Source organism: Podarcis tiliguerta (genome assembly GCF_965153285.1).
Source record: "Podarcis tiliguerta genome assembly, chromosome: 16".
Taxonomy (NCBI): Eukaryota; Metazoa; Chordata; class Lepidosauria; order Squamata; family Lacertidae; genus Podarcis; species Podarcis tiliguerta.
The window spans coordinates 5703416-5730878 of NC_139549.1; the positions used below are offsets into that span (position 1 = coordinate 5703416).

Below are 27463 nucleotides of genomic sequence, written 5' to 3' on the forward strand. Positions count from 1 at the left end.
ACATCTTTCTGCAGGGCCTGCAAGACAGAGCTGTTCCACCAGGCCTTTGGCCAAGGCACAGTCTGACCCCCTCCTTTTGTAACCCTCATAGAACTCCAGCCCAATGGTAGCCATTAATTTGACTCTGAATTGATTTTAGAATGAATTGATTGTAGAATGTATTACAATTAATTGATTGTGATTTTATGTAAACTGTGCTATTTTTACTGTTGTTAGCCACTCTGAGCCTGGCTTCGGCTGGGGAGGGCGGGAGATAAAAAATTATTATTATTATTATTATTATTATTATTGAAAAAACAGCCAAGCAAATAAAAAACAACATTCCTGACATGTTTGGTCTGGAGTTAGGAATCAAGACTATAATTTATAGAGATGTTTGTCGCATCGTCCCCAAGTTCCTTCAGTAGAAGAGCTTTAAAATAAAAACATAAATGCTGAACATACAGGATCCCACAAAGCTGTTGCATTAGTGCCAGGATTTATGCTTAGAATCATAGAACTGTAGAGCTGAAGGAGACCCCAAAGGGTCATCTAGACCAACCCCCTGCAATGCAGGAATCTCAACTAAAGAATCCCTGGCAGATGACCATCCAACCTCTGTTTAGAAACCTCCAATGAAGGGGAGTCCACCACCTTCCAAGAGACTCCACCTTCCACTGTGAAACAGCTCTTAGAAAGTTCTTCCCGATGTTTAGTCTCCTTTCTCGCAGTTTGAACCCATTGGTTTGGGTCCTACGCTCTGGAGCAACAGAAAACAAGTTTTCTCCATCTTCCACGCGGCAGCCCTTGTGGGCATCTGAAGGTGGCTCTCCTGGTATGCCCCGCGGAGGACCTTAAGGTCCACAAATGACAAAAGTTTGGAGGTCCCAAGCCGCAAGGAGGTTAGATCGGTCTCAACTAGGGCCAGGGCCTTTTCAGTACTGGCCCCGACTTGGTGGAACACACTGTCACAAGAGACGAGGGCCCTGCGGGACTTGACAACTTTCTGCAGGGCCTGCAAGACAGACCTGTTCTGCCTGGCCTTTGGTTTGGACTCAGTCTGACCCTTATGTTTCTCTCCCCTTATGGTTTTGACCTTTAAAATGAGGCTGCATTTTAAATTGCATTTTAACCTGTATTTTAAATTGGTTTTCCCCCTATTATGTTTTTACTGTAATTTTACTGGTGTTAGCTGCCCTGAGCCTGACTCTGGCCGGGGAGGGCGGGGTATAAGTAAAATATATTATTATTATTATTATTATTATTATTATTATTATCCTATCACATCTGAGTCTTCTCTTTTCCAGGCTAAACATGACCGACTCCCTCAATTGCTCCTCACGTGGTTGCACAACCGTACTTCTGCCCTCTCCTCTCCCTGCCCCTTCCCCAAATCTGCATCGTTTCCCATAATCTATGCATTATTATTATTTTTTGCAAACATGGTTTTACAACCATATGTCAGGAGTGCTCTGATGGTGTTTCCTGCTTGGCAGGGGGTTGGACTCGATGGCCCTTGTGGTCTCTTCCAACTCTATGGTTCTATGATTCTATGATGGTTTGGTCAGAGAACCGCATTACAAAATTCAGAGAAGCGCGAATCCTGAAGCCCGGCTGCGTCTTGCTCTGTAAAGGGCCGTTCACCTTCAAACGAGAACAAAATCAAATTCTTTCCCCAGCCCCAGTGAGGAGAGGGGCTGCAGCGCCCACAGAAACTGAGCCAAATGCTTGCACGCCACTAGTCTCGAATGGCAGGTCTGTCGTCCTCGCTGGATCTTTACCCATGTGATGGAATCTTGCTGTTGCTCCATCTGCTCTGATCTTTTTTTAGAAAACTCACCCCCCCCCTCCGGTCCCTTCCCGGACTGGTTCCTGTTTTAAACACACATACCCCCACCCTGGCTCAAGCTCCCATTTACAGATGCCAGTTTTCGGAACAGGTGCTTCTGTCCCTTGATTTATCTCTGGTGCCCCCCGGCTCCTCTGCAAAGATTAGCCAAGAGGGGGTGACAGTACAGTATCTGCGTGTCCAGAGGGGGTGTGTCAGATGGGTCTAATGATGGCATTTTCCACCCCCCACCGCTCCTTGTCTTTTCCTTTGCCTGGTGCTGTGACCCAGTTTCATCATCTCTTCCCAGATCTCATACCTTCCAACAGTGGCGCAGCGTGGGTTGTCAGCACCCGGGGCAAGGCAAGTAATTTGCGCCCCCTAACCCGTGGATTTGCGCCCCCTAATCTTAACCCCCAGATGTTGTGCCCGGTGCAGCCGCCCCCCCCTGCGCCCCCCACGCTACGCCACTGCCTTCCAAAGGGGAAGGGAAATGGCAGAAGGTTTGGAAGTCTCCCCCACCCCTTCATAAATCCCAGCATGGAGTTCTGGGCTCTTACAAAGAAATCCAGTGCCAACATCTTCCAGAATGTCTCTCCAACGATCAAGGAAGTGAGTGGTGATGCCCAGATTTGGGAGAGATTCTCTAAAATCTGTGCAGCCAACTTGGCATTAAACAAAACTTGAGTTTCGCTGGTGGGTAAGAGGATTCAGAATCATAGAATCATAGAATCATAGAATCATAGAGTTGGAAGAGACCACAAGGGTCATCGAGTCCAACCCCCTGCCAAGCAGGAAACACCATCAGAGCACTCCTGACATATGGCTGTCAAGCCTCTGCTTAAAGACCTCCAAAGAAGGAGACTCCACCACACTCCTTGGCAGCAAATTCCACTGTCGAACAGCTCTTACTGTCAGGAAGTTCTTCCTAATGTTTAGGTGGAATCTTCTTTCTTGTAGTTTGGATCCATTGCTCCGTGTCCGCTTCTCTGGAGCAGCAGAAAACAACCTTTCTCCCTCCTCTATGTGACATCCTTTTATATATTTGAACATGGCTATCATATCACCCCTTAACCTCCTCTTCTCCAGGCTAAACATGCCCAGCTCCCTTAGCCGTTCCTCATAAGGCATCGTTTCCAGGCCTTTGACCATTTTGGTTGCCCTCCTCTGGACACGTTCCAGTTTGTCAGTGTCCTTCTTGAACTGTGGTGCCCAGAACTGGACACAGTACTCCAGGTGAGGTCTGACCAGAGCAGAATACAGTGGCACTATAACTTCCCTGGATCTAGATGCTATACTCCTATTGATGCAGCCCAGAATTGCATTGGCTTTTTTAGCTGCCGCGTCACACTGTTGGCTCATGTCAAGTTTGTGGTCAACCAAGACTCCTAGATCCTTTTCACATGTACTGCTCTCAAGCCAGGTGTCACCCATCTTGTATTTGTGCCTCTCATTTTTTTTGCCCAAGTGCAATACCTTACATTTCTCCCTGTTAAAATTCATCTTGTTTGTTTTGGCCCAGTTCTCTAATCTGTCAAGGTCGTTTTGAAGTGTGATCCTGTCCTCTGGGGTGTTAGCCACCCCTCCCAGTTTGGTGTCATCTGCAAATTTGATCAGGATGCCCTGATCAAAGAGGCACCGTTTTCAGACAGGGCAATATTGGTCTTGCCTGTTTCATGAAGCTGGGCATGGCGGATTTTTTTTTTAATGGGCAGCCATTTTTTCTATAAAATACTTCCAGAGAGCAATTGGAAAGGGGAGAAAGTGAAGATGGGAAAGGCAGGTGGAAATATATTTACCCTATTTTTCGCTCCATAGGGCGCACCGGACCATACGGCGCACCTAGTTTTTAGAGGGGGAAATAAAGAAAAAAATCCCGCTGGCTGTCTTGGCTTCCACTTTAGTCACGCACAACCTCTCCATCCGGGAGAGGCTGCGCGTACCTTTGGCAGAAGCCAAGACAGCGAGTGGGATCGATCCCGCTCGCTGTCTTGGCTTCGTTTTTAGCCATGGGGCTGGGGCGGGGGAAGCCCGAGCTTACCCCGAACCCTGCCCCCAGAACAGGTCCGGGAGCGGTGGCAAGCGCTGCGGATAGCTGCCCGAAGCCTCGGGAGCTCAGCGCTGTGCTCCCCGGGCTTTTGGCTGCAGGCTGCTATCTGCAAGCCTTCGGAGCCCGGCGGGAACTCCTATAGATAAATCCTATAGATAAAAAATAGAGTAAGCTGCAGTTGTGGGAAGGTGCAACTCAACTGATGGTGGAAGAGGTCTTGGCATCAGCTAAGTTGCCACTCCTGTATCTACAGAGAGTTTGGTGGAAAGAGCCAGTTTCTATCCACTCAACCCAGAATTTTCAGCCTTGCCCTTTTGGGTTCTGCGAGCTGCTCCTAGCTGCAATAGCACAGGGGTGGGACGATTTGGTTCAGTTTGCTAATTGACCTTGTTCAGTATTGTCTATACCAGTGGTTCTCAAAGGGTGGGCATACCTCAAGGCTGTGGCATGCCACAGTGGTGTGGAGGGAGAGGATGGTAAGTGAGGCAGGAAGATTGATGGACAATCGGTATTATACCTCGGGAATGATTCATGTTCTTATGTAGTTGCCTTGTTTTATACTTTATGGACGTCCCATGAAAGACCTACATTGGCTCCCAGTACGTTTCCAAGCACAATTCAAAGTGGTGGTGCTGACCTTTAAAGCCCTAAACGGCCTCGGCCCAGTATACCTGAAGGAGCGTCTCCACCCCCATCGTTCAGCCCAGATGCTGAGGTCCAGCACCGAGGGCCTTCTGGCGGTTCCCTCACTGCAAGAAGCAAAGCTATAGGGAACCAGGCAGAGGGCCTTCTTGGTAGTGGCACCCACCCTGTGGAACGCCCTCCCATCAGATGTCAAAGGAATAAACAACTACCTGACATTTAGAAGACATCTGAAGGCAGCCCTGTTCAGGGAAGTTTTTAATGTGTGACATTTTAATGTATTTTTAATTTTTGTTGGAAGCCGCCCAGAGTGGCTGGGGGAACCCAGCCAGGTGGGCGGGGTACAAATAACAAATGATGATGATGATAATGAAGAAGTAGTTGTGTTGTACATTATAAATCGAGCACTGCTAGGAGTTGTTTCTTTCCCCCATTTCTTTTTGTTTTCTAAAGTATTTCATATCAATAAAAAATTCAATGTGGCACGAACAAAGCAGTTCCTCTTCCACCGAGCTATTCCATTTCCCTGTGTCCTGGTTCCAATTTAACTAAAGGCATAGGCAGTTCCCTTGTAAAGGTAAAGGGACCCTTGACTGTTAGGTCCAGTTGCGGACAACTCTGCGGTTGCAGTGCTCATCTCACTTTATTGGCCGAGGGAGCCGGCGTACAGCTTCCGGGTCATGTGGCCAGCATGACTATGCCGCTTCTGGCGAACCAGAGCAGCGCACGGAAACATCGTTTACCTTCCCGCCGGAGCGGTACCTATTTATCTACTTGCACTTTGACGTGCTTTCGAACTGCTAGGTGGGCAGGAGCAGGGACCGAGCAATGGGAGCTCACCCCGTCGTGGGGATTCAAACCACCGACCTTCTGATCAGCAAGCCCTAGGGTCTGTGGTTTACACCACAGCGCCACCTGTGTACAGTCAGGCAATTGGTGCATCTAGTTGACTACACGGATTGGAAGCAGCTCTCCAGGGTTTCAAGCAGGGGTGTCTCCTAGACCTAAACCTTACCCAGAGATGCCAGATCGAGCACAGCAGATCGGTGACCGGCCTCCCCCCACACCAGGAAATACTGTAATGCTTCTCAAAACAACATGCAAAGTTAGGGCTGCCACACATCTGGACATTACTGGGATTTCAAAGGTGGAATTTCCAAAAGGTGGCACTTTGTCCTGGATTTATTTTTTGGTAAAAAAAGAGGTCTTCCTAAAAACTTTTGGGGTGTCCTGGTTTTTACTTTTTGAAATATGGCAACCCTATGCAAAGTGAAATGAACCTATCCTTTAAAATTTGCACTTCTCTGAAATTTTGCAATGCACTTCTCCAACACTTTGAAATTGTATAGAAATGTGTATATTAGCAGAAAGCGTGTATGAAAATAACATTATTTACTAGGGGAAACTGCCTTTGCAAAATGTGTAAAATAAATATCAGGCAAGATCACAAAAAAATGTGTCTATTTGGAGATGCTGAACATTTTTCTACCAAAATTTCGTGCATCTGGAATCTGGGAGTTTTTGGTTTACGTTATCACGATGAGGTCTTTGAAGCAAATGCCAAGTCGTGAACGTGTGTGGCACTTTGCAGCTCAAACAACAAATACAGCCCCTTGCCCTGAGGAGAATACAATCCAGAAGCTGACTATGCAGCAGACTTTGACAGAAGGGGAAAGATGGAGCAACTGTGGTTAAGAGGCCTACAGAAATGTCTTTGAGGTTGAGAATAAAGACAGGGGAAATATGCCAATTTAGATTTCCATCAGAGCCTCACCTGCCCCCATGTAATTCTCTGTTCTCCTCGTTGACACATCAGTTTGTGATTTCTCCTTTACTTTTTTTGGGGGGGAAGTCATCATGAAAATTCATCAGCAATTTAGTGAGGATGTTTCCTAAAATAAGACATGTTTGTAGGTAATTTCCCCCTTACAATTTACATTTTTGCAAAACGAGTTCCCTGAGTTAAGACGTTTCTGTGTGTTTTCTTTTCACCAGCAGATGTATGCTTTGGTATATGCATTTTCGTGACTTGGCTGGGGAACTGCGGTGCCAAATTCAGAGAATTGCAAATTCTGAAGGCAGGAGCGACTTTTTTTTATTATTCATGTATTTGTTTCAGAAAGTGTGACTTTGGTAGGTAAAGGGACCCCTGACCATTAGGTCCAGTCGTGACCGACTCTGGGGTTGCGGCGCTCATCTCGCTTTACTGGCTGAGGGAGCCGGTGTACAGCTTCCGGGTCGTGGCCAGCATGACTAAGCTGCTTCTGGCGAACCAGAGCAGCGCACGGAAATGCCGTTTACCTTCCCGCCGGAGTGGTACCTATTTATCTACTTGCATTTTGACATGCTTTTGAACTGCTAGGTTGGCAGGAGCAGGGACCGAGCAACGGCAGCTCACCCCATCGCGGGGATTCGAACCGCCGACCATCTGATCAGCAAGTCCTAGGCTCTGTGGTTTAACCCACAGCGCCACCCGCGTCCCTTGGTAGGTGTGAATTAATCCATGTTCTTCCCAGTTGTGAGTGACTTCTCAGGAGGGCGGGTATCACTACAGTTCCCTGAGGGCTGAACACTCCATTTCTGCAGGTCTCTCCCAGGTCCTTCCCCTTCCCTCTTCCCATTCTGGGTCTGCAAAATGTATTTCTAAGCTACCACCGTGCTGGATCAGGCCAAAGAGAGCCCATCTAGTCCTCCCTCCTGTTCTCAAATCAGCCAATCAGAGGCCCAGCAAACAGCAGCAGATCACTCCCCATTTGTGATGACCCACAATTAATATTCAGAGGAAAAGTTGTGTGTGTGTGTGTGTGTATACAAGGTGTCAGTTACTAAAATAAAACCAGCCGCCTCCGGGATGTGGCCTTCTGCCCGCCCCCGAATTCTGCTTTCGGGATCCAAAATACTACAACCTATTTTTAAAGCATCTGTTGCGGACCTTTGCCTTTTGGGGGACAGATCAGGTTGCAGAGGCTCAGCTGTCTCTAGGCTGCTGGACACAAGGAATTGATGTCTTTTCCCCCTCGATTATCACGAGAAGGCAGGAGCTGGGGGCCGCTGGGGGAGTTTATGGAGGAAAGCAGGCTGTTTTCCCGCAGGGGGAGTTTGACGAAGCAGCATTCTAGTTCACATCGAGGTAAGCATTTTGGTTTATTCTTTCTGCATTTCTTTTCATGCATACACACACACACAGAAAGAGATACATACCACTTGGTTTTGAGAGATCGGCCATTTTAAATATGTATCCTCAGAGGGGAGGCTGCTTCCACCTTTCTTGTGACAGCAGGTTGCAGTGGGTGAAAGAGGGGCACTCTGCACATGCTCAAAGGCATCTTCGTGCATTGCTTCGTATTTGTTTCTTTAAAGAATTGGCTTGGCCAAAAGATGAGACAGAGGTAGTGCTAAGTGGGGAAGGTTTATGGAGAGGTAGAAAAGAGCAAGATTGGTATAAAATTATGATCTTAGCTGGTGCCCTTGTTATTGCATCAGGATGGGAAGAAAAGGATAAATAGACAATGGAAAAATGGAATGACTATGTTTTTGAATATGTACAATCTGATATATTTGAACAGGTAATGGGGAAACAAATGTCAAAAGATTTTGAATAAATGGACAAGTTATAGTAATTGGATAGCATTGGGGGAAGCCAACCCAAGCATTCAATTAGAATGAATAATCTGTGCACATGGTTAAAGATTTGAAGAGAGAACAATTTTGGAGGGGAGGGGTTAAAGGGGAGGGAGGAAGGAAGGGGAAAAAATTAGGAGAAATGAGTGGGGACAAAAGTATATACTATTATGCATAACTAATAGGAAGATGATTTTGATGCATGTTATAGTTAGATTTATGACTGAATGATTTTTTTTTTTGTAAGTTATTCGACGTCCCTGGATGAAAATGTGATTATAAAGAATGGGGGGGTGGGGACTGGTTTATGGAGTGGTGTTTCATTAAAAAAAAAGACCCCAAACCCCTGCTCTCTGAATTAATTCTTCCAGTTCCTTTTCCAAGCAGAAACTAGATGGAAGGGGAGAAGAAAATGGAACGAGAGAGAGAGAGAGTGCAGCTGAATAGGGTTAATGACACTCAAGGCAGGTGATATTCCAGGCCTTGGTGCTGATTCATTGATGGCTTTCGCTGATAGCAACTCACCTCCGTTCTCCATGAGGCAAAGCATTTATGTCAGTTGCAGCAGCTCAGAGGGAAGATGCATTAAACCCAGTTTTGGCTTGCTGTTATGATCTTGAAGGTATCCACTCTTCTTGAGAAATGCCCAAAGGGGCACTGCGTCATCTACCTTCAGGGTGGTGGTGAAATGCTGCAATTTTATCGCCGAGAAGGGCTCCTGCTCTGTCGGCACAGCACCTGCTTCGCAAGCAGACGGTCCCAGGTTCGAATCCCCACGGGGCATCTCTAGGTGGGGCTAGGAGAGGACGGTGCCCGGAACCCTATGCCAGGGTGTGTGGCAGGAGGGGATGGCAAGTGTGGCAGGAAAATTCAAGGGCAATTTAAAAAGACAAACATTTTAACATTTCAGTGTATGGTAGCTTAGTATAGCATGTGTGTGTCTGTGTGTATACAGTGGTACCTCTGGTTGCAAACGGGATCCATTCTGGAGATCTGGCCACATCCCGAGGAATTCACAACCGGAGGATCACTTCTGTGCATGTGTGCATGGAGAAACCCAGAAAAATACTTCTGGGTTTGCTGCGTTCGCATCCCAAAGTTTATGTATCTAGACGGTTATGTAAGCGGAGTACGACTCTCTCTCTCTCTCTCTCTGTGTATATATATAGATATAGATAGATAGATAGATAGATAGATAGATAGATAGATAGATAGATGATAGATAGATAGATAGATGATAGATAGATAGATGATAGATAGATGATAGATAGATAGATAGATAGATAGATAGATAGATAGATAGATAGATAGATGATAGATGATAGATAGATAGATAGATATACAAGCAGACGAGGTGAGCTCCCATTGCTTGGTCCCTGCTCCTGCCAACCTAGCAGTTTGAAAGCACGTCAAAGTGCAAGTAGATAAATAGGTACCGCTCCCGCGGGAAGGTAAATGGCGTTTAAGCTGCCCTGATTCACCAGAAGCGGCTTAGTCATGCTGGCCACATGACCCAGAAGCTGTACGCCGGCTCCCTCGGCCAATAAAGCGAGATGAGCGCTGCAACCCCACAGTCGGCCACGACTGGACCTAAAGGTCAGGGGTCCCTTTACCTTTTATACAAGCAGAAATAACAGTATCCACTCCAAGGGCAATGACTGTTTTCTTATACTTCTCCATGACATATTGTTGTGAACAGGGATTTTAAGCTCTGACAAAAATGCAAGATGCAGAAATAGAAGGGCTTATATTTGTGTTGATAAGGAGATGAGAGTTTGCTTGTCTCCAATTAGACCTAGAATAAATGAAATTGTCCGGCCAAAGCAAACTCGCACCCTCTGACTGAGTTTGTATACGTAAAGCACTTCTGCAAGAGGCTCATTTACAACTGTATTTTGGGAACGGCTTCTGTTCTTATGTAGCTGTCCCTTGATCATATTATAAAGTAGTTGTGTTCTACGTTATAAATCAAGTACTGCTATCCACTTAACACAAGGCTACCTACTTAAGAAACTGGATGTAGAATGTGATTAATGACGTAGGAAAGCGTAATGAAGACATCTGAATGTAAATTAAAGCAGCAGCATGCAAAACAATGAATGCATAATTCACTGGATATGCAGAAAGGGGTCAAGAAATATACTATATCTGCATGTGGGGCAGGACAAAGGGGGAATATTTGGGCTATATGTGGGAAGCAGGTTTTTAATAATAATAATAATTGTGCAAAAAGGAAAACAAAATTCACCTGCCTTCTTGGAAGGATCTTCCACCTCTGTTTTCAACCATCTGAATAAGGAATACCCATATTTTATAGGGACGTGAGTGGCACTGTGGGTTAAACCACAGAGCCTAGGACTTGCCGATCGGAAGGTCGGCGGTTCGAATCCCCGTGACGAGGTGAGCTCCCGTTGCTCGGTCCCTGCTCCTGCCAACCTAGCAGTTCGAAAGCACGTCAAAGTGCAAGTAGATAATTAGGTACCGCTCTGACGGGAAGGTAAACGGCGTTTCCGTGTGCTGCTCTGGTTCGCCAGAAGCGGCTTAGTCATGCTGGCCACATGACCCGGAAGCTGTACGCCGGCTCCCTTGGCCAGTAAAGCGAGATGAGCGCCACAACCCCAGAGTCTGCCACGACTGGACCTAATGGTCAGGGGTCCCTTTACCTTTACCTTTTATATTTTCAGGACAGACACTGTCCAACCAGTTGAAGGAAGTCTTCTCCCTGCTAAGCATTTTAGGGGAGGGCTCATTACCAGTCAAACCTGGTGCAATCCTCAAAAACAGCAAGTTCTCCAAAAATTGCCACCTACTCAAATTTCACCAAATGTGCAAATCAAAGTTCATGCCAGAAACTTTGTATTGTTTTTATTTTGAAAGGAAAAGGGGCGAGGGCAAGACTCGCAATCAGAATCATGCCCATTGACTTCAGGCAGGTGCCTTCTTCACCATATTCTTTGTGGCTCTCGCTGAAAACATTGCCATTTGGGGAAAGCCTATTTGAACAAGCAGAACGTTGACATGTGGTAGTTAACTTGGTTTTGTTTTTTTATAGCTTATCCTTCATTTTAATTACATTTTTGATATTTTAAATGGTTTTTTTAAAAAACTTTATTCTTTTTTATAAACTGTTGTGAAGTTCCTTTTCTTAAAAATAAAAATCAAGTGGTATATAAATGAATTGAAAATCAATCCATCATGCAGATGTATGTTTGGTATAGAATCTGTCTTTTCTGTCTTTTTCTATGTTTCTGAGCACAATTCAGAGTGTTGGTGCTGACCTTTAAAGCCGTAAATGGCCTCGGCCATACCTGAAGGAGCATCTCCTCCTTCCATCGTTTGGCCCGGACATGGAGGTCCAGCTCCGAGGGCCTTCTGGCGGTTCCCTCCCTGCAAGTAGAGAGGTTATGTGGAACCAGGCAGAGGGCCTTCTCAGTAGTGGCACCTGCCCTGTGGGACACCCTCCCATCAGATGTCAAAGAGAAAAACAACTACCAGACTTTAAGAAGACATCTGAAGGCAGCCCTGTTTAGGGAAGTTTTTAATGCTTGATGTTTTATTGTGTTTTACATATTCTATTGGGAGCTGCCCAGAGTGGCTGGGGAAACCCAGCCAGATGGGTGGGGTATTAATAAATTCTTCTTCTTCTTCTTCTTCTTCTTCTTCTTCTTCTTCCTTCTTCCTCCTCCTTCTTCTTCTTCCTTCTTCCTCCTCCTCCTCCTCCTCCTCCCCCTCCTCCTCCTCCTCCTCCTCCTCCTCCTTCTTCTTCTTCTTCTTCTCCTTCTCCTTCTCCTTCTCCCCCCCCTCCCTCCTCCTCCTCCTCCTCCTCCTTCTTCTTCCTACTACTATTATTATTTGGCTTTTCTTCCAGACAACCACTGAAAGAAAGAAGGAAGCAAAGAGAACAGAGGGAGAGGAACAATCTGGGTAAGAAACGTTCCTAAACTCTGGATGGATTGGAATGGGGAGACTCGCCTGCTCCATGAGGCCGGGACGCTCGACGAATGCTGGTTTCATCCTTAAAGCGCTCTTTCTTCTCCTGCTTTGTAGACATGGTAAGGACTCGACAGGCAATTGGCTGGATCCAGCAGACTCTTCTGCTATACAGTGGTACCTCGGGTTAAGTACTTAATTGGTTCTGGAGGTCCGTTCTTAACCTGAAACTGTTCTTAACCTGAAGCACCACTTTAGCTAATGGGGCCTCCTGCTGCTGCCGTGCCGCCGGAGCACAATTTCTGTTCTCATCCTGAAGCAAAGTTCTTAACCCGAGGTACTATTTCTGGGTTAGCGGAGTCTGTAACCTGAAGTGTAGGTAACCTGAAGTGTCTGTAACCCGAGGTACCACTGTACCTGTTTAAACCAGCCCTTTATTCAATCAATCAGTCCTTTATTAGGCATAGCAAACCACACATTAGAAATCAAACACCGTATGCAGATTGTGGAAAATATGAATTCAGCATAACAATTTGCATAAATAAAACAGTATAACACTACCACATCACTGACCAATCAAGAACCACTAAATCTCTCTATAATGGCCCAGTCTTTCCTCATGGACAGCACTCAAAAATTTAGCCACTATTAAAGTGATTTGATCATTCCTGTCCGAGAGCAGGCCCTGAACCGTTGGCAGCATAGAACCAAGCCTGTTAGATTGTAAGGCCTCTAACAATTGTCTTCTGGCATAAATGCCAAAATCACAAGAAAAGAAAATATGCTCCAACATATCAGGTTCCTGGCTACCAGGAAGAGCTGTTCGACAGTGGAATTTGCTGCCAAGGAGTGTGGTGGAGTCTCCTTCTTTGGAGGTCTTTAAGCAGAGGCTTGACAACCATATGTCAGGAGTGCTCTGATGGTGTTTCCTGCTTGGCAGGGGGTTGGACTCGATGGCCCTTGTGGTCTCTTCCAACTCTAGGATTCTAGGATTCTACCACATTTGCAGAGACGCTCTGCTTCTGGGAGAGCTAAATATCTTCCTCTTACTGTCATTGAGGGAAACATATTAAATCTCCAGCCCTTTATTCAGAGCCACAAGGACTGGGAAATTGCTATTATTTTTAGGGCAAGGACTGCAGCTCAGTGATTGTACGAGTGTGTTGCTGAATTCTCCACAGTTATCTTTGCAGGGAAGGAGGGTGGAACAAGGGGTCCCCACCCCCCACTCAGCTGCCCCACGTGATCCAGTGGATCCCTGCCAGCATGGCACTGCAACGAACACTGAACTGTTTTATATGTTGGAAGAATTTAGTCTTATAACTTATAATTTATTACCTTTTAAAGTACCTTTAAAAAAAAAAAAGCAGAGTCCTTTTCATTGGGGATAATTCAGAGGAAATTCCCAGGTGTCAAAAAAGACTATTTATGCATGCCACTACTGTGGCCCATGTTTTGTTAGCCTATAAATGGAAAAAGAGTGAGGTCTCAACCAAAGAAGAGTGACGGAATACGTGCAGCTTGCGGATTTAACATATAGAATAAGAGAACAAGAAGAATGTATGTTTAAAGAAGACTGGAAAATGCTTACTGAATAGTTGGATGAAAATTGTGTTCATTTAAAAGCTCCGGTACCATTAAGATAAATTCAGCAGTGAATATAAGTTTTGATGGAAGTAATGATGGATTACTGAATGTTTTAGTTGAGGGGTCAGCAAACTTTTTCAGCAGGGGGCCGGTCCACAGTCCCTCAGACCTTGTGGGGGGCCAGACTATATTTTGGTGGGGGGAAACGAATGAATTCCTATGCCCCACAAATAACCCAGATATGCATTTTAAATAAAAGGACACATTCTACTCATGCAAAAACACGCTGATTCCTGGACCATCCATGGGCCAGATTTAGAAGGCGATTGGGTCGGATCCGGCCCCCTGGCCTTAGTTTGCCTACCCATGGTTTAGTTCATGTAAAATATGCAGGGATGTATGGTATGCAAAATGAACCACGGAAAGAGAAGAAGGGAAGTCGTTGATTTAAGGTTGTTTAAATGAATATTTTGAAATGTAAATCAGAAAGTTTTACCTGACTCTGTTTTTTTTTTGTTTTTTTATGTGATAATATTTATTAGAAGTTTTATAGTTACAGAAAAAAAGTATGAGAGAAAAAAAAGCAATAAAAAATTAACAAACAATACATTGAAAATAGAAAGAAAAAACAATACACCAAAACAACAAGAAAAAACAAAAACATTTAAAAACACATCCTATTTCCATATCTTTATCTTTCATTTACTTGTTTCCTCGACTTCCTCACACCTCCCTTTTTTGTATTCTAGTTCAAATTAGCTAATTCAACAAATCCTTTCCCTCTTTCTCAATTTTTTGTTCTATAATTTATCTTAACACAGTCTACCTTTAAATTTTCCACTTTAGCCCATTAACAATCAGTTTTTGCTTAATTCTTTATAACATTTCTGCTAAAACCATATCATTTCATTCCAGTATTCTTCTAACATTCATTAATTTTGCAGTATTTCTATAAATATACTTTAATTTTTTTCCAATCTTCTTCCATCGACTCTTCTCCTGACTGTGATCTTCACGGCTGTTTTTTCCCTTTCTCTTCCTATCATTACCATCGTTGCTATTTGGGTTCTGTCCTGCAGCATATTCCCACTGCAAGATCTTGCGCTGCAACTCCGAGTACGTGGCCGCCACGCTCAACTTGCGTGGCCCCAACAAGCACGCCAGCTACTGCAACACCCTGCGCTCCTACTCCCGCTGCACTCGCAGGACGGCCCGTACCTGCCGTGGGGACCTCGCCTACCACTCTGCCGTCCACGGGATCGAGGACCTCATGATCCAGAACAAGTGCTCCAAGGAGGGGCCTACTTCACCACGGCGACCCCCCGCGCCGCCCCCTGCACACCAGGGTTTGGAACCCCCAGAGATCTGCGATTACGAGAAGAGCTTTTCCCGCAAGCACAACAGACCCCCCACGTACCAGCACTGCGCCACGTTTGGGGACCCCCACGTACGGACCTTCAGCGACGAGTTCCACACGTGCAGAGTGGAAGGTTCCTGGCCGCTGCTGGACAACAACTATTTGTTTGCTCAAGCGACGAGCTACCCCGTCTTGAAAGGATCAAACGCAACAGCTACTAGCAAGGTAAGAAACGGTGACTTCTACAGGTGTCCCATTAAAGTTTCTCATGGCTTGTTTCATTGGTAGTGTGACCAGGGAATCATAGAATCATAGAGTTGGAAGAGACCACAAGGGCCATCGAGTCCAACGCCCTGCCAAGCAGGAAACACCATCAGAGCACTCCTGACATATGGTTGTCAAGCCTCTGCTTAAAGACCTCCAAAGAAGGAGACTCCACCACACTCCTTGGCAGCAAATTCCACTGTCGAACAGCTCTTACTGTCAGGAAGTTCTTCCTAATGTTTAGGTGGAATCTTCTTTCTTGTAGTTTGGATCCATTGCTCCATGAGATATCCATGAGATAGCCTCATGATTACTATGGGTATTTCTAACAAATTGCATCTGTGGCATTTGCCCCTCTAGGTGCGCTGGTCCCGTGGGTTTCCGTGAGGCGAGGTCCGAGTCTAGTCTGAGGTCGAGGGAGCAGTGTTGAGGCCGTCCGTCAAAGCTGACGCAGGGTCCAAGGCAGGGAGTCGGGTGAGGTCAGGAGATCCGGCAGGACAGGGCGCAGGCAGGAACAGGCTACCAACAACATTGCTCCCGCAACTTGGGACTGGGGCTGGCTGGCTTTTATCTGCCCCGAGGCATAGGGCGGCCCCAGTCCACAGGTGGCTCGCCTCTCCTGGCCTGGAGGCGAGCACTCCTCCTGCGGGAACTTAGTTCCCATCGCCTCTCTGCCCTGAGCCTCTGCAGCTCAGGAGAGGCTGGAGGGTCACTGGACCTAGAGGCAAGCTCAGCCTCCCCCGAGGGGGCTGAGAGTGGCGCACCTGCAGGCAATGGGTCCTCCATCACCTCAGGAGCCAGAGCAGACTCAGCTGGTGCCTGCACCTGAGGATCCAGCACAGGTGAGGACCCTTCAGGCTGAGGCCCCAGCCCCAGCTCAGCTGGTTCTGGAGGCGGGGAATCCTGTGCAGGCTGGGATTCCTCAGGTTCAGCCTCCAAGTCCGAATCCCAGGCCATCACACTAGGTGTGTGACATCATACTGGGTTCATAGGGAAAGGGTTAACTAACTGTAAAATGACTAACCAATGGGAACCCAGGGGGAGGAGTTAGAGTTAGGGTGGAGAAGACAGTCTAGAGTTAGAAGAGACAGATAAGATAAGTCTGGGTTGGGCTAGTCTGGTGTGAGAGAGTGAGAGAATTTGTTAAGAGGAGTCAGTCAAACAGTTGAGCTAATCAGTCAGAAGGTATTAGGAAGGTACAGGCCGGTAAATAAACTAAAGTTAAGATACTGACACGAATATCATCGGAGAAACCATAAACTTGTTAATGTCTGCAAAATAAACTTGGGTTTTTTTCCGGTTCATTTTTAACAACTGTCTGGACTTACCAGAGAGTAACTGGTTGGTGGCAGCAGGGAAGCGAGCACAGTGGTGGCACAGGGATCAATGGGCCGTTAAATGTCTGGGGACCCTGTGTGATCACCACAGTATCTAAGATTCCAACACTGTATATATCAGAACCGGAAAGCCTCAGGCCAGGGGTGGGGTTCATATGGGGCTCACTCCTCCCACTGGACTGGATAGCCAGAGCCTTCCAAGTCTTCTCTCGCCTCTTCTAGGGGGAGGAGACCCTCCAGATCTGGCAGAGCTAAGGATGGCCCTGAAAAAAACCAAGCAAAGTGTGGTCACCATGCCGAATACAAAAAATTATGCCGCAGGAGACACATTCGGAAGTTACACAACACCACACTTACATCTCCGTTGAAACCAGGGATGGATCTACACTGAACTGTTTTAACGTTATGAGAAAGATATTAAATATAATTCAGGCACGTCCATCTCCCAAGAGACTGCAATGTACTCCCAGTATATAAAAAAACTGGCAGTCATTGTCATTGGAGGGAGGAGGAGCGTGCGTGGGGTGTGTGTGCAGGCGGAGGATTGCCCAGAGTTTTTGAGCTTTTTAAAGGGGGGACTGCCCAGGGTTGTTTTGGGAATGATCCCGCGATCTGCCACGAGCAGCCGGGGATTTTTCGGTAGATCACGATCTAGTGGTTGGACATGCCTGACATATATCATTCTAAAACATCACAGGGCATGCTTGTTAAGCGGGTTTTAGCTTTCTTTCTTTTTTCTCTTTGAAAAGCTGTCTCCCTACTGCTGATGTCTGGTTGCTCTGCGCAGCCCACCTGTGTTGCCTTTTTATAGCGTGTTATGAACGTTAAAAGTAGGACGTCATGTGTCCATATATGTTATCAAAACCCTTATTTAACATTAAAAACCACGAGTGTAGATCCACACCAGGACAACAAAAGCATATGAACCCACACTCTGTAGGAGTAAGAGAATGCAGAGGAAACCAGAGGTGGGTGGATGTCCTCCGGTTTACAGAAATTAATGGCAAGTACCAATTTTTGTTTTTGCCAATGAATATTCTATGAATAGGGTGCAGCAGAGCAGGATTCCCTAAGGACAGGGCTGGTTTTCCCTGCAGCAGAACAAATACGAACAACCCTCCGCAGTGCCTTTCTCCCAAATGCAGCGTCTGTCAGTATATGGAAACATCACCGCTGCAGACACACAGATTGTTGACATCACATGATGCGCCTATCTGTGGGAAAGAAGAGTTTCCCAGGACGTTCACAGGCTGGATAAGTCTTTGTGAAGAGTGTAACTTGAAACCTTCTGTGTGCGCATGTTCAGGAAGTTTATCTGACTTGCTAGAAGAACTGAACTGAAAGGACGTGTTTTTCTCTAGTGCTGTAATGTCAGAAATAAACATCATGTAAATAGATTTCTGACTTATTTTCTTTCCCCTGCGGAAGCAGGAGGGAGGGGTTGTGCATTTTACCCACAGGAAATGTCGCCTATCAAAATCTCCCTGGTCTGTCTGGATATCAGCCAGAGGAGGTTACCGGTAAGCAAGCTCCGAGGACAGTGAGAGGGGCCAGCCTCTATGGAGGGGGCTTGCAAACCGACAGCGTCAGCAGAGGAAAACTCTGCCTGTTTTATAATTCTTTGCAAAAGTATGAGCAGAGGCCCAAGTGGCTGCCCTGCAGATGTCAACAACAGGGAAACTGCCTAGGGCTGATGCTGCCACTTCCCTTAAGGAGCGACGAATCCCCTAGGAGGACTCTTCAAGTTCGTACATGGACAACTAGAGAGCAGGAGAAGAGAGATACCTGAGAGGACGTATATTCTGAAGTACACGGGGCTCTTGATCGGCCATCTGTCAGAGATTCCTTAGCTGGGATTCCTGCATTGCAGGGGCTGGACCAGATGACCCTTGAGATATCTTCCAACTCTCTGATTCTCTGATTCTCTGAATCTCTCTCTCTCTCTCTCTCTCTCTCTCTCTGTGTGTGTGTGTGTAAAGGACCCCTGACAGTTAAGTCCAGTCGTGGATGACTCTAGGGTTGCGGCGCTCATCTCGCTTTACTGGCTGAGGAAGCCGGTGTTGGTCCGCAGACAGTTTTCCCAGGTCGTGTGGCCAGCATGACTAAGCCACTTCTGGCGAAACCAGAGCAGCGCACGGAAACGCTGTTTACATTCCCGCCGGAGCGGTACCTATTTATCTACTTGCACTTTGTGCTTTCGAACTGCTAGGTTGGCAAGAGCTGGGGCAGAGCAATGGGAGCTCACCCCGTCACGGGGATTTGAACTGCCAACCTTCCAATCGGCAAGCACTAGGCTCAGTGGTTTAGACCAGAGCGCCACCCGCGTCCCGTGTGTGTGTGTGTGTGTGTGTGTGTGTGTATGCATATGTATTTATACACACAGATACACATACCCACTACCCACAAACATATAAAATTCCTCCTGAAAAATCTGTCAGGGTTTCAGTGTGCATTTCTCTTGCCTGTACACATTTTTGAAAAATAATAAATGGGTCAGCCCACAGCTTTCACACTACCAGGGAAGATTAAGTCGCTTGGGCACACATGGAGAGCATGAAATAGTGCTGTGGTCTAAACCACTGAGCCTCCTGGGCTTGCAAATCAAAAGGTCGGCGGTTCAAATCCCCATGACGGAGTGAGCTCCCATTGCTCTGTCCCAGCCAACCTAGCAGTTCGAAAGCACACCAGTGCAAGTAGATAAAAAGTCACAACTGCGGCAGGAAGGTAAACAGCGTTTCCATGCACTCTGGTTTCCAACATCCCGTTGCTCCAGAAGTGCTTTAGTCATGCTGGCCACATGACCCGGAAAGCTGTCTGTGGACAAACACCGGCTCCCTTGGCCTGAAAGTGAGATGAGCCCCTCAACCCCATAGTCGCCTTTGATTGGACTTAACCATCCAGGGGTCCTTTACCTTACCTTTTTACCTCTCTCTTTTCAGCTCACCATCATATTCAAGAACATGAAGGAGTGCATAGACCAGAAAGTCTACCAGGCGGAGATCGACAACCTGCCGGCGGCTTTCGAGGACGGATCCACGAACGGGGGCGAGAAGCCTGGAGGGAAAAGCTTGAGCATCAACGAGCGCACACCCGGGCAGCACGTGGAGATCCTCGCCACCTACATCGGCACCACCATTGCCGTGCGCCAGGCAGGGAAGCAGCTCTCTTTCTCCATCCGGGCGGCTGAGGACGTGGTGCGCTCCTTCACGGAGGAGCAAGACCTTCAGCTGTGTGTGGGAGGCTGCCCTCCCAGTCAGCGCATCTCCCAGACCGAATGCTGCTGCAGCAACGGAGCTATCCCCACGCAGAAAGCCCAGCTCCTGTGCAAGGAGAAGCTGCCGGTGGAGGACGTCTACTTCCAGTCCTGCGTCTTTGACGTGGTGACATCGGGAGACGTCAACTTTACGCTGGCTGCGCACGCTGCCTTGGAGGACGCCAAAGTCTTCCACCCGGACGCCAAGAAGCACCACCTCTTCCAAAGCGACACAGCTTGCTTGTCCCATTGCTCGGCCTTCCTCCTCGCCATCACGTTGGTCCTTTCAACGTTGCAGCTACACTTCTGAAGGTTTCTGGGGACTGGTGGAAAGTTGTATGGTGCTAGTATGAGAGGATAGCGAATGGGGTTGACTCCCCCAGAAGTATGGCCGTCAGCAAACATGGGACAGGACAAACTGTAAAGCTGTAAGAATCTGGGATGGATGGAAGCAGAGCACCTTGACCTTCAAAGCTTTATTAGGGAGAGGAAAAGCTGAGAGTGGAAATGGACAAATCTGTTGATTTTGACCTCTCCGCTCCTCATTCCTCAAATCTTAAATTCAGCATGTCACACTTCCACATCATTTTTTATTTATTTAACAAATCCTCATGAGAATTTGTCAGCGTTTTGGTGAGAATTTCTCCTAATATGCACATTGTTTTTGCAAGCAATTACTAGGAATGCATTCTTGTAGACTATTTTACCAAAGTATGCACACTTTTCACCCTAGCAGATGCGTATTTGTACACTTTTTCTTTGTTAGACAGCTGCATCGCAAAATTTGGAGAAGTATGGATTTCTAATGACATCTGTGCTTCAGTTGGCGTATTATTTGGTGCTGCAAGTGGCGAATATAGGGCGGAACAGAGAATTATGTCTGCTTACACTCTTACTGTGTGTGCCCCATGTTCTGCCTGACACCCTGCTAAGCTCGCCTGCTCGTCTCAGGCACAGTGAAGGTCATGGCACCATCTCTACCACTGAAGTCATCTCTAGTCAACTGCCAATCCAACAGCCTTCTCTACATGAACTAGAAGGGGGACACCATCTTGGGGTTTTTTTGAAGGGGATTGCACTAGATAACCTTCTGGGTGCCTTCCAACTCTACAATGCTATGATTCTCCTCCATCTCAGGCAGCAAAATGGCTTCAGTAGTCTTGAATCAACAAATCTCAATGTAGCAGTCCCAGGAGAACATTCCTCTCTGGAATGAGCCCTGACATCGTGGCCTGTTGACTCCAGGGCAAGCCTACTGATATGAGGAAGACTAATACTAAGGGATGCGGGTGGCGCTGTGGTCTAAACCACAGAGCCTAGGACTTGCTGATTGGAAGGTCGGCAGTTCGAATCCCCGCGACAGGGAGAGCTTCTATTGCTCGGTCGCAGCTCCTGCCAACCAAGCAGTTTGAAAGCATGTCCAAGTGCAAGTAGATAAATAGGTACTGCTCTGGTGGGAAGGTAAACGGCGTTTCCGTGCGCTGCTCTGGTTCGCCAGAAGCGGCTTCGTCATGCTGGCCACATGACGCGGAAGCTGTACGCCGGCTCCCTTGGCCAATAAAGCGAGATGAGTGCCGCAATCCCAGAGTCGTCCACGACTGGACCTAATGGTCTAGGGATCCCTTTACCTTTACCTTTACTCTAATACTAGGGGACAGGGTGGTGCTGTGGTCTAAACCACAGAGCCTAGGGCTTGCCGATCGGAAGGTCGGCAGTTTGAATCCCCATGATGGGGTGAGCTCCTGTTGTTCAGTCCCAGCTCCTGCGCACCTAGCAGTTTGAAAGCACGTCAAGTGCAAGTAGATAAATAGGTACTGCTCCAGGTGGGAAGGCAAATGGTGTTTCCGTGCACTGCTCTGGTTCACCAGAATCGATTTAGTCATGCTGGCCACATGACCCGGAAGCTGTCTGCGGACAAATGCTGGCTCCCTCAGCCTATAGAGTGAGATGAGCGCGGAACCCCGGAGTCGTCTGCGACTGGACCTAACGGTCAGGGGTCCCTTTACCTTTACTCTAATACTGCTGATGTGTGCATTGCAACCTTAGGCCCATATAACGTGTGCTAATTGAAACCTACTGGATCTGATCGGGGAGGGAAATTATTAAGGAATGTAAATAAGAAAGGGGGGGGGGATGATTAATATATTAAAGCTGAAGACTTTAAGAGAGGTTGCATTTGTCCGTGGAGACTGTGAATGTAATCTGCTGATGGTGTCATTGGTATCCGTTATTGATGTTGCATGGAAGCGTCATTCCACGCCAAATCACTTGGTGCCATGTGCTCTTGCGACTCAATTTTTTTTTAGGTTGAGAGATAACCTCAAATTATTTTTTTAAAGATTTTTTGGTCCATCATTGACCATATCGCATGTATTGGAAACAAAATAGCTTTGACCATATCATTGCAGAAGTGTTTTACACAATAAAATGAGTAAGGGCTCTGAGATTTATTTTGTTTTTATTAAATAATCAATAAAACTGAATTTTTAAACTATATTAGATGACATTGTAACATAAGAGGGTACAATTTCAACTATTCTCACAAATGTGTGAGTTATTTCAGGCTCAAAGAGACCTTAAACCTGTACAAATAATATTTTTTTTTTGTAAAAAATATTCTTCAAAATCAATTTATTTTATTGACACAAAAACACCCTCCTTATTTTTAAAACATAACAAGTACATGGTTAGCCCATTCTACAAAAATGTGCTAGTTGTGGTTTGTGCGCTATGGCTTATCAAATCTGTTGTTGTTTAGTCATGTCCGCCTCTTCGTGACCCCCTGGACCAGAGCATGCCAGGCCCTCCTGTCTTCCACTGCCTCCCGCAGTTTGGTCAGACTCATGTTTGTAGCTTCAAGAACACTGTCCCACCATCTCGTCCTCCGTCGTCCCCTTCTCCTTGTGCCCTCCATCTTTCCCAACATCAGGGCCTTTTCCAGGGAGTCTTCTCTTCTCATGAGGTGGCCAAAGTATTGGAGCCTCAGCTTCACGATCTGTCCTTCAAGTGAGCACTCAGGGCTGATTTCCTTCAGAATGGAGAGGTTTGATCTTCTTGCAGTCCATGGGACTCTCAAGAGTCTCCTCCAGCACCAGAATTCAAAAGCATCAATTCTTCGGCGATCAGCCGGGAATAAAATCTACCGGGAATAAAATGACAAAAATTCACTTTGAATGGTTGGTGACCCTTTTCTGTGGCGCTTAATACCATTTTTATACCTTATTTTGGAAAGATGTGGAGACCACAACTAGCTTTATTTTGATACCAAAATAAGCCCAGTTGAAAAATAAGTGAAACAGGAAGTTTTCTCTAAACTGACACAGAAATTGCATTAGCCTAAATCACTCAAAAATAGAAATTTTCAAAAAAATTATCCTGCACCCAAATTTGGACCAAAAAAATTAATTTGAGGTTATCTCATAGCTATCTACATAGCTATGAGCTACCTCATAGCTTTTTTTTTTTAAAAGAAAATCTGAGTTGTGAGAGCACGGTCGAATATTAAAATCAGTTGATTTGGCGTGGAATGACCTGGAAACCAAAAGGGGAAGAAGAATGAGTGTGTGTGTTTGTGTGTGTGTGTGCGTGTGTGTGTGGTGACGTAGCCTGCAATGAATTTCTAGATTTTGATTCCTTCAAGCCACGTCACGTCACAATGATTGGGTACGAGACATATTCCCATATTCTCTGCTCTCTCCAAACCTGCCTCCAGCCCTAACAGTATTCGCTTCTGAACTGCCTCCGTACAGCCTCTGTTAATCCTCAAGTGTTTGGCATTAAAAATACATCTATTTTTGAAGCCTTCATTTCCTCTCATCTGTTTCTCCTTTAAGCACCCGGCTTGCAACAGGTGAAGCTAAAAATAACTCGCCTTAAAGAGGGCAGGGGTGTGTGTCTCTCTTCCGTTGGAAAAATGAAATGCATACAAAACAGGGTGTCCAGCAATGAAGTCAGAAAGGAGAGGATCCCTGTATCTCCAATTCAGACATTCCTCCTAACTTTCAGCACACCAGTTCATGCGTATTTTCATTGCCACTCCAGTCACCAAATGTGCAATGTAATCTCTATCTCTACGGTTGTGTTTCTGACAAACAGGGTCGGCGAAAACAGGCAAGTCCATTAAATAACATGGACAGTTTAACCTAGGTTTGGATGGCCACCTGCCATGGATGATCTGGCCGAGATTTCTGCAGCGCAGCATGTTGGACTAGATGATGCTCATGGTCTCTTCCAACTCTGCAATTCTACGATCCTGTGATTCTAAAGGTACAGGACTTCACTCTTCTACAGAGGGTCACTCTATAAAGTGTTTTAAACCAACGACCCACAAGAGGGCGTGCTGAAGTTAATTTAACGGCTTGGAGGCGTGTAGTGAGAAATTGGCAGCCAGAACGGCAGACGATCTGGGCAGGAAATTGAATTAAATTGCAAACACTGCAAACTCTGTACAAAATAGCTGCATAAACAAAATGCTGTCACGGTCACACAAAATGCACAGTTTATGTTCACTGACTCTATGCTATATTGCTCTTGCACAGCGCTTAGAAACTACAATAATAAGCAATAGATATATTGCTAATCCATCCATCCATGCTATTACTGGCACAGCACCTATGTATTTGAATGGAAATAGTTTCCCGGCAGCCTCCAGCTCTCCTTTCATGAGCTCTTGTGTGGACAAAGAACTTAGCTCACTGTCTCCCTAACCTTTTTTGGTCCCCCACACCCTTGATTCCATAAACTCAACCCCAGTGCCCCCTACCCTATGTTGTGAACCACCCTGAGATCTACGGGTATAGAGGTGGTATACAAATTTAATAAATAAAATGATAATATGCTATAAGAAGGGACACAGGTGGTGCTGTGGTCTAAACCACAGAGCCTAGGGTTTGCCAATTGGAAGGTCAGCGGTTCGAATCCCCGCAACGGGGTGAGCTCCCTTTGCTCGGTCCCTGCTCCTGCCAACCTAGCAGTTTGAAAGCACGCCAGTGCAAGTAGATAAGGTACCACTCCGGCGGGAAGGTAAATGGCGTTTCCTTGTGCTGCTCTGGTTCGCCAGAAGCGGCTTAGTCATGCTGGCCACATGACCTGGAAGCTGTACGCCGGCTCCCTCGGCCAATAAAGCGAGATGAGCACCGCAACCCCAGAGTCGGTCATGACTGGACCTAGCGGTCAGGGGTCCCTTTACTTTTATGCTATAAGAAGCATTATTTAGAATAGTGGCTCGCACAGCCCACTAGAAGCAAAGCAATAAAATTCAAAGCAGTAACAATTAATTGCATGTTTATTCAAAATCCAACTAAAACTACGTAGTTTAATCAGTTTAACAAAAAATGATGAACGTGACCCACTGATACGAGGTTTTCAACGTCTGATAGACATTTACACCTCCAATGCCCCCCGCCCCCTTCTTAGCTCTCAGCACCACCAGGTAATCTCATTTCCCCGCAGGGGGCTGTACTACCCTCTTTGGGGACCACTGGGTTGGAAAGATTGGTAGCAGAATTTGCAGATGGTAAGCCCTGGAAGGAATACTTGAAGGAAATACAAATAAAGAAAGGATGATCCCTTCTGCAGTCAATCCACTGCCCTCCTGCCTTGTGTGTGCCAAGAAGCCCAGGTCACTGCTGGTCACCTGCAAAGATTTCCTCATCCTTGACTAAGGTCCGTTTGTCTAAAGCAGAGGGCAGTTGGCAGAACGCCAGCGCCTTTCCTTCCATTTCCACGGCCGCTGTTGAAAGCTGCAGTTTAGAAACTCCAAGCGAGCTGAGCTGCTGAAAGGGTGAGCTATTAATTCATTAATTCATGATCATTAATTGGATTCCTTACCTACCCTTCACCTTAAGGTTCTAGGGTGGGTGCTGGCAGCATAAAACAACAAAAACAACAACACCAGTTTAATGCGAATTACGGTCCCCCAAAATAGGGTGAGATCTAAAATACCATATTTTTTGCTCTATAAGACGCACCAGACCACAAGATGCACCTAGTTTTTGGAGGAGGAAAACAAGAAAAAAAATATTATGAATCTCAGAAGCCAGAACAGCAAAAGGGATTGCTGCGCAATGAAAGCAGCAATCCCTCTCGCTGTTCTGGCTTCTGTGATAGCTGCGCAGCCTGCATTCACTCCATAACACACACACACACACATTTCCCCTTACTTTTTAGGAGGGAAAAAGTGAGTCTTATAGAGCAAAAAATACAGTATATACAGATACATGTGGTGTCAAGGGCCAGGATAAAGAGGTGGGTCTTAATGACATGACAGAAACTACATTTTGAAGCTTTGGAATAGACCTCTGTGGGGAGGGAATTCTGCAGATTAGGGGTTGTCACTGGAGAAAGCCCTCTCTTTAGGGGCAGACCTTGGTAATATGCCTGTCTGGCTGAAGGTGTGGTCTATGCCACAACCACAGCAATATTTCGCTTGCCTTGAAAATTCTCCCCTTCTCTCTGCCCTCTATAATATTGGCCTGGCTTTGTAATAAAATGACCCCTCCCCATGTTAGTCTGTTCTCTTTCCCTCCGATTTATTTCACAGGCATTTCTCATGCCTTGGGGACAGTTCCGCTTTTGTAACTGGAACAAAGAACTTTGGAGCAGGGGTGGGTGGGTGGAGGAGGCTTGCTGCTCCAAAATGAAGTCTGAAAGCATTTTTGTGCAACCTCCAATCATCCAGGAGCAGAAATGAGTGAAACTGTTCCTGATGTTTTCAGCCCTAAGTGTGGTTCACAAAATTTCCACACTTATTTCCACACCGAAAAGCTCAAGATACACGCTGATCTACCCACATGTAGTTGTGATCCCTGAGAAACGTAGAAAATAACAGGATATATTTATCCAAAGTAGTGATGTATGGAAGTGAGAGCTGGACCATAAAGAAGGCTGATCGCCGAAGAATTGACGCTTTTGAATTATGGTGCTGGAGGAAACTCTTGAGAGTCCCATGGACCTCAAGAAGATCAAACCTCTCCATTCTGAAGGAAATCAGCCCTGAGTGCTCACTGGAAGGACAAATCGTGAAGCTGAGGCTCCAATACTTTGGCCACCTCATGAGAAGAGAAGACTCCCAGGAAAAGACCCTGATGTTGGGGAAGATGGAGGGCACAAGGAGAAGGGGACGACAGAGGACGAGATGGTGGGACAGTGTTCTCGAAGCTACAAACATGAATCTGACCAAACTGCGGGTGGCAGTGGAAGACAGGAGTGCCTGGCGTGCTCTGGTCCATGGGGTCACGAAGAGTCGGACACGACTGAATGACTAAACAACAACAACATTTATCCAAAAGTCTTCAAACTTACACGACCCTTTAAAAATTAGCTGATGAAGGTGAATACTTCGAAACAGGGCCCTGTCCTGGTTTCTGATCCATAATTGACTCCTGATTTCTGCTCACTGATTGAAACTTCATGTCGAATCTGACTATGGGCTAACATGAACTTATTTCTACTCATCAACTCTTATCTCTAATTCTGTAACGAATTATTGTGTTATACATCTCTTTATGAGTTTGAGTTTGTAATCTCTGTTTGAGTTTGTAATCTCTATCTGAGTCTGTAATCCTTGTCAGAATACATACTTTTGAATGGATTAGTTTTTGTCACAATTGACTAT

General features: G+C 46.3%; 2 protein-coding genes and 1 long non-coding RNA gene across 5 annotated transcripts in view; 2 read left to right on the forward strand and 1 right to left on the reverse strand.

Moving 5' to 3' along the window:
• LOC310666130 (intelectin-like protein) overlaps positions 1–27463 on the forward strand; it is an 814635-nt gene that overhangs the window by 776964 nt on the left and 10208 nt on the right. The window contains exon 2 of the mRNA XM_083416759.1: positions 21347–25630. The gene's annotated coding sequence lies outside the window, so the exon portion shown is untranslated. The remainder of the gene's footprint in view (positions 1–21346; positions 25631–27463) is intronic.
• LOC310666253 overlaps positions 1–27463 on the reverse strand; it is a 278050-nt gene that overhangs the window by 221526 nt on the left and 29061 nt on the right. The window lies entirely within an intron of this gene.
• On the forward strand, positions 1859–23654 carry LOC310666099 (hemojuvelin-like). 3 transcript variants are annotated; one of them, XM_083416692.1, is made up of 5 exons: positions 1859–2135; positions 2291–2419; positions 11989–12172; positions 14717–15219; positions 19535–23654. In XM_083416692.1, the coding sequence occupies exons 3-5, from the start codon at positions 12079–12081 to the stop codon at positions 20156–20158; spliced, it is 1221 nt and encodes a 406-aa protein (XP_083272818.1). In that variant the 5' UTR covers positions 1859–2135; positions 2291–2419; positions 11989–12078; the 3' UTR covers positions 20159–23654. The 3 variants fall into 3 exon arrangements, with proteins under 3 accessions (XP_083272818.1, XP_083272817.1, XP_083272816.1); XM_083416691.1 differs by lacking the exons at positions 1859–2135; positions 2291–2419 and adding an exon at positions 7428–7629; XM_083416690.1 differs by lacking the exons at positions 1859–2135; positions 2291–2419 and adding an exon at positions 8621–8742.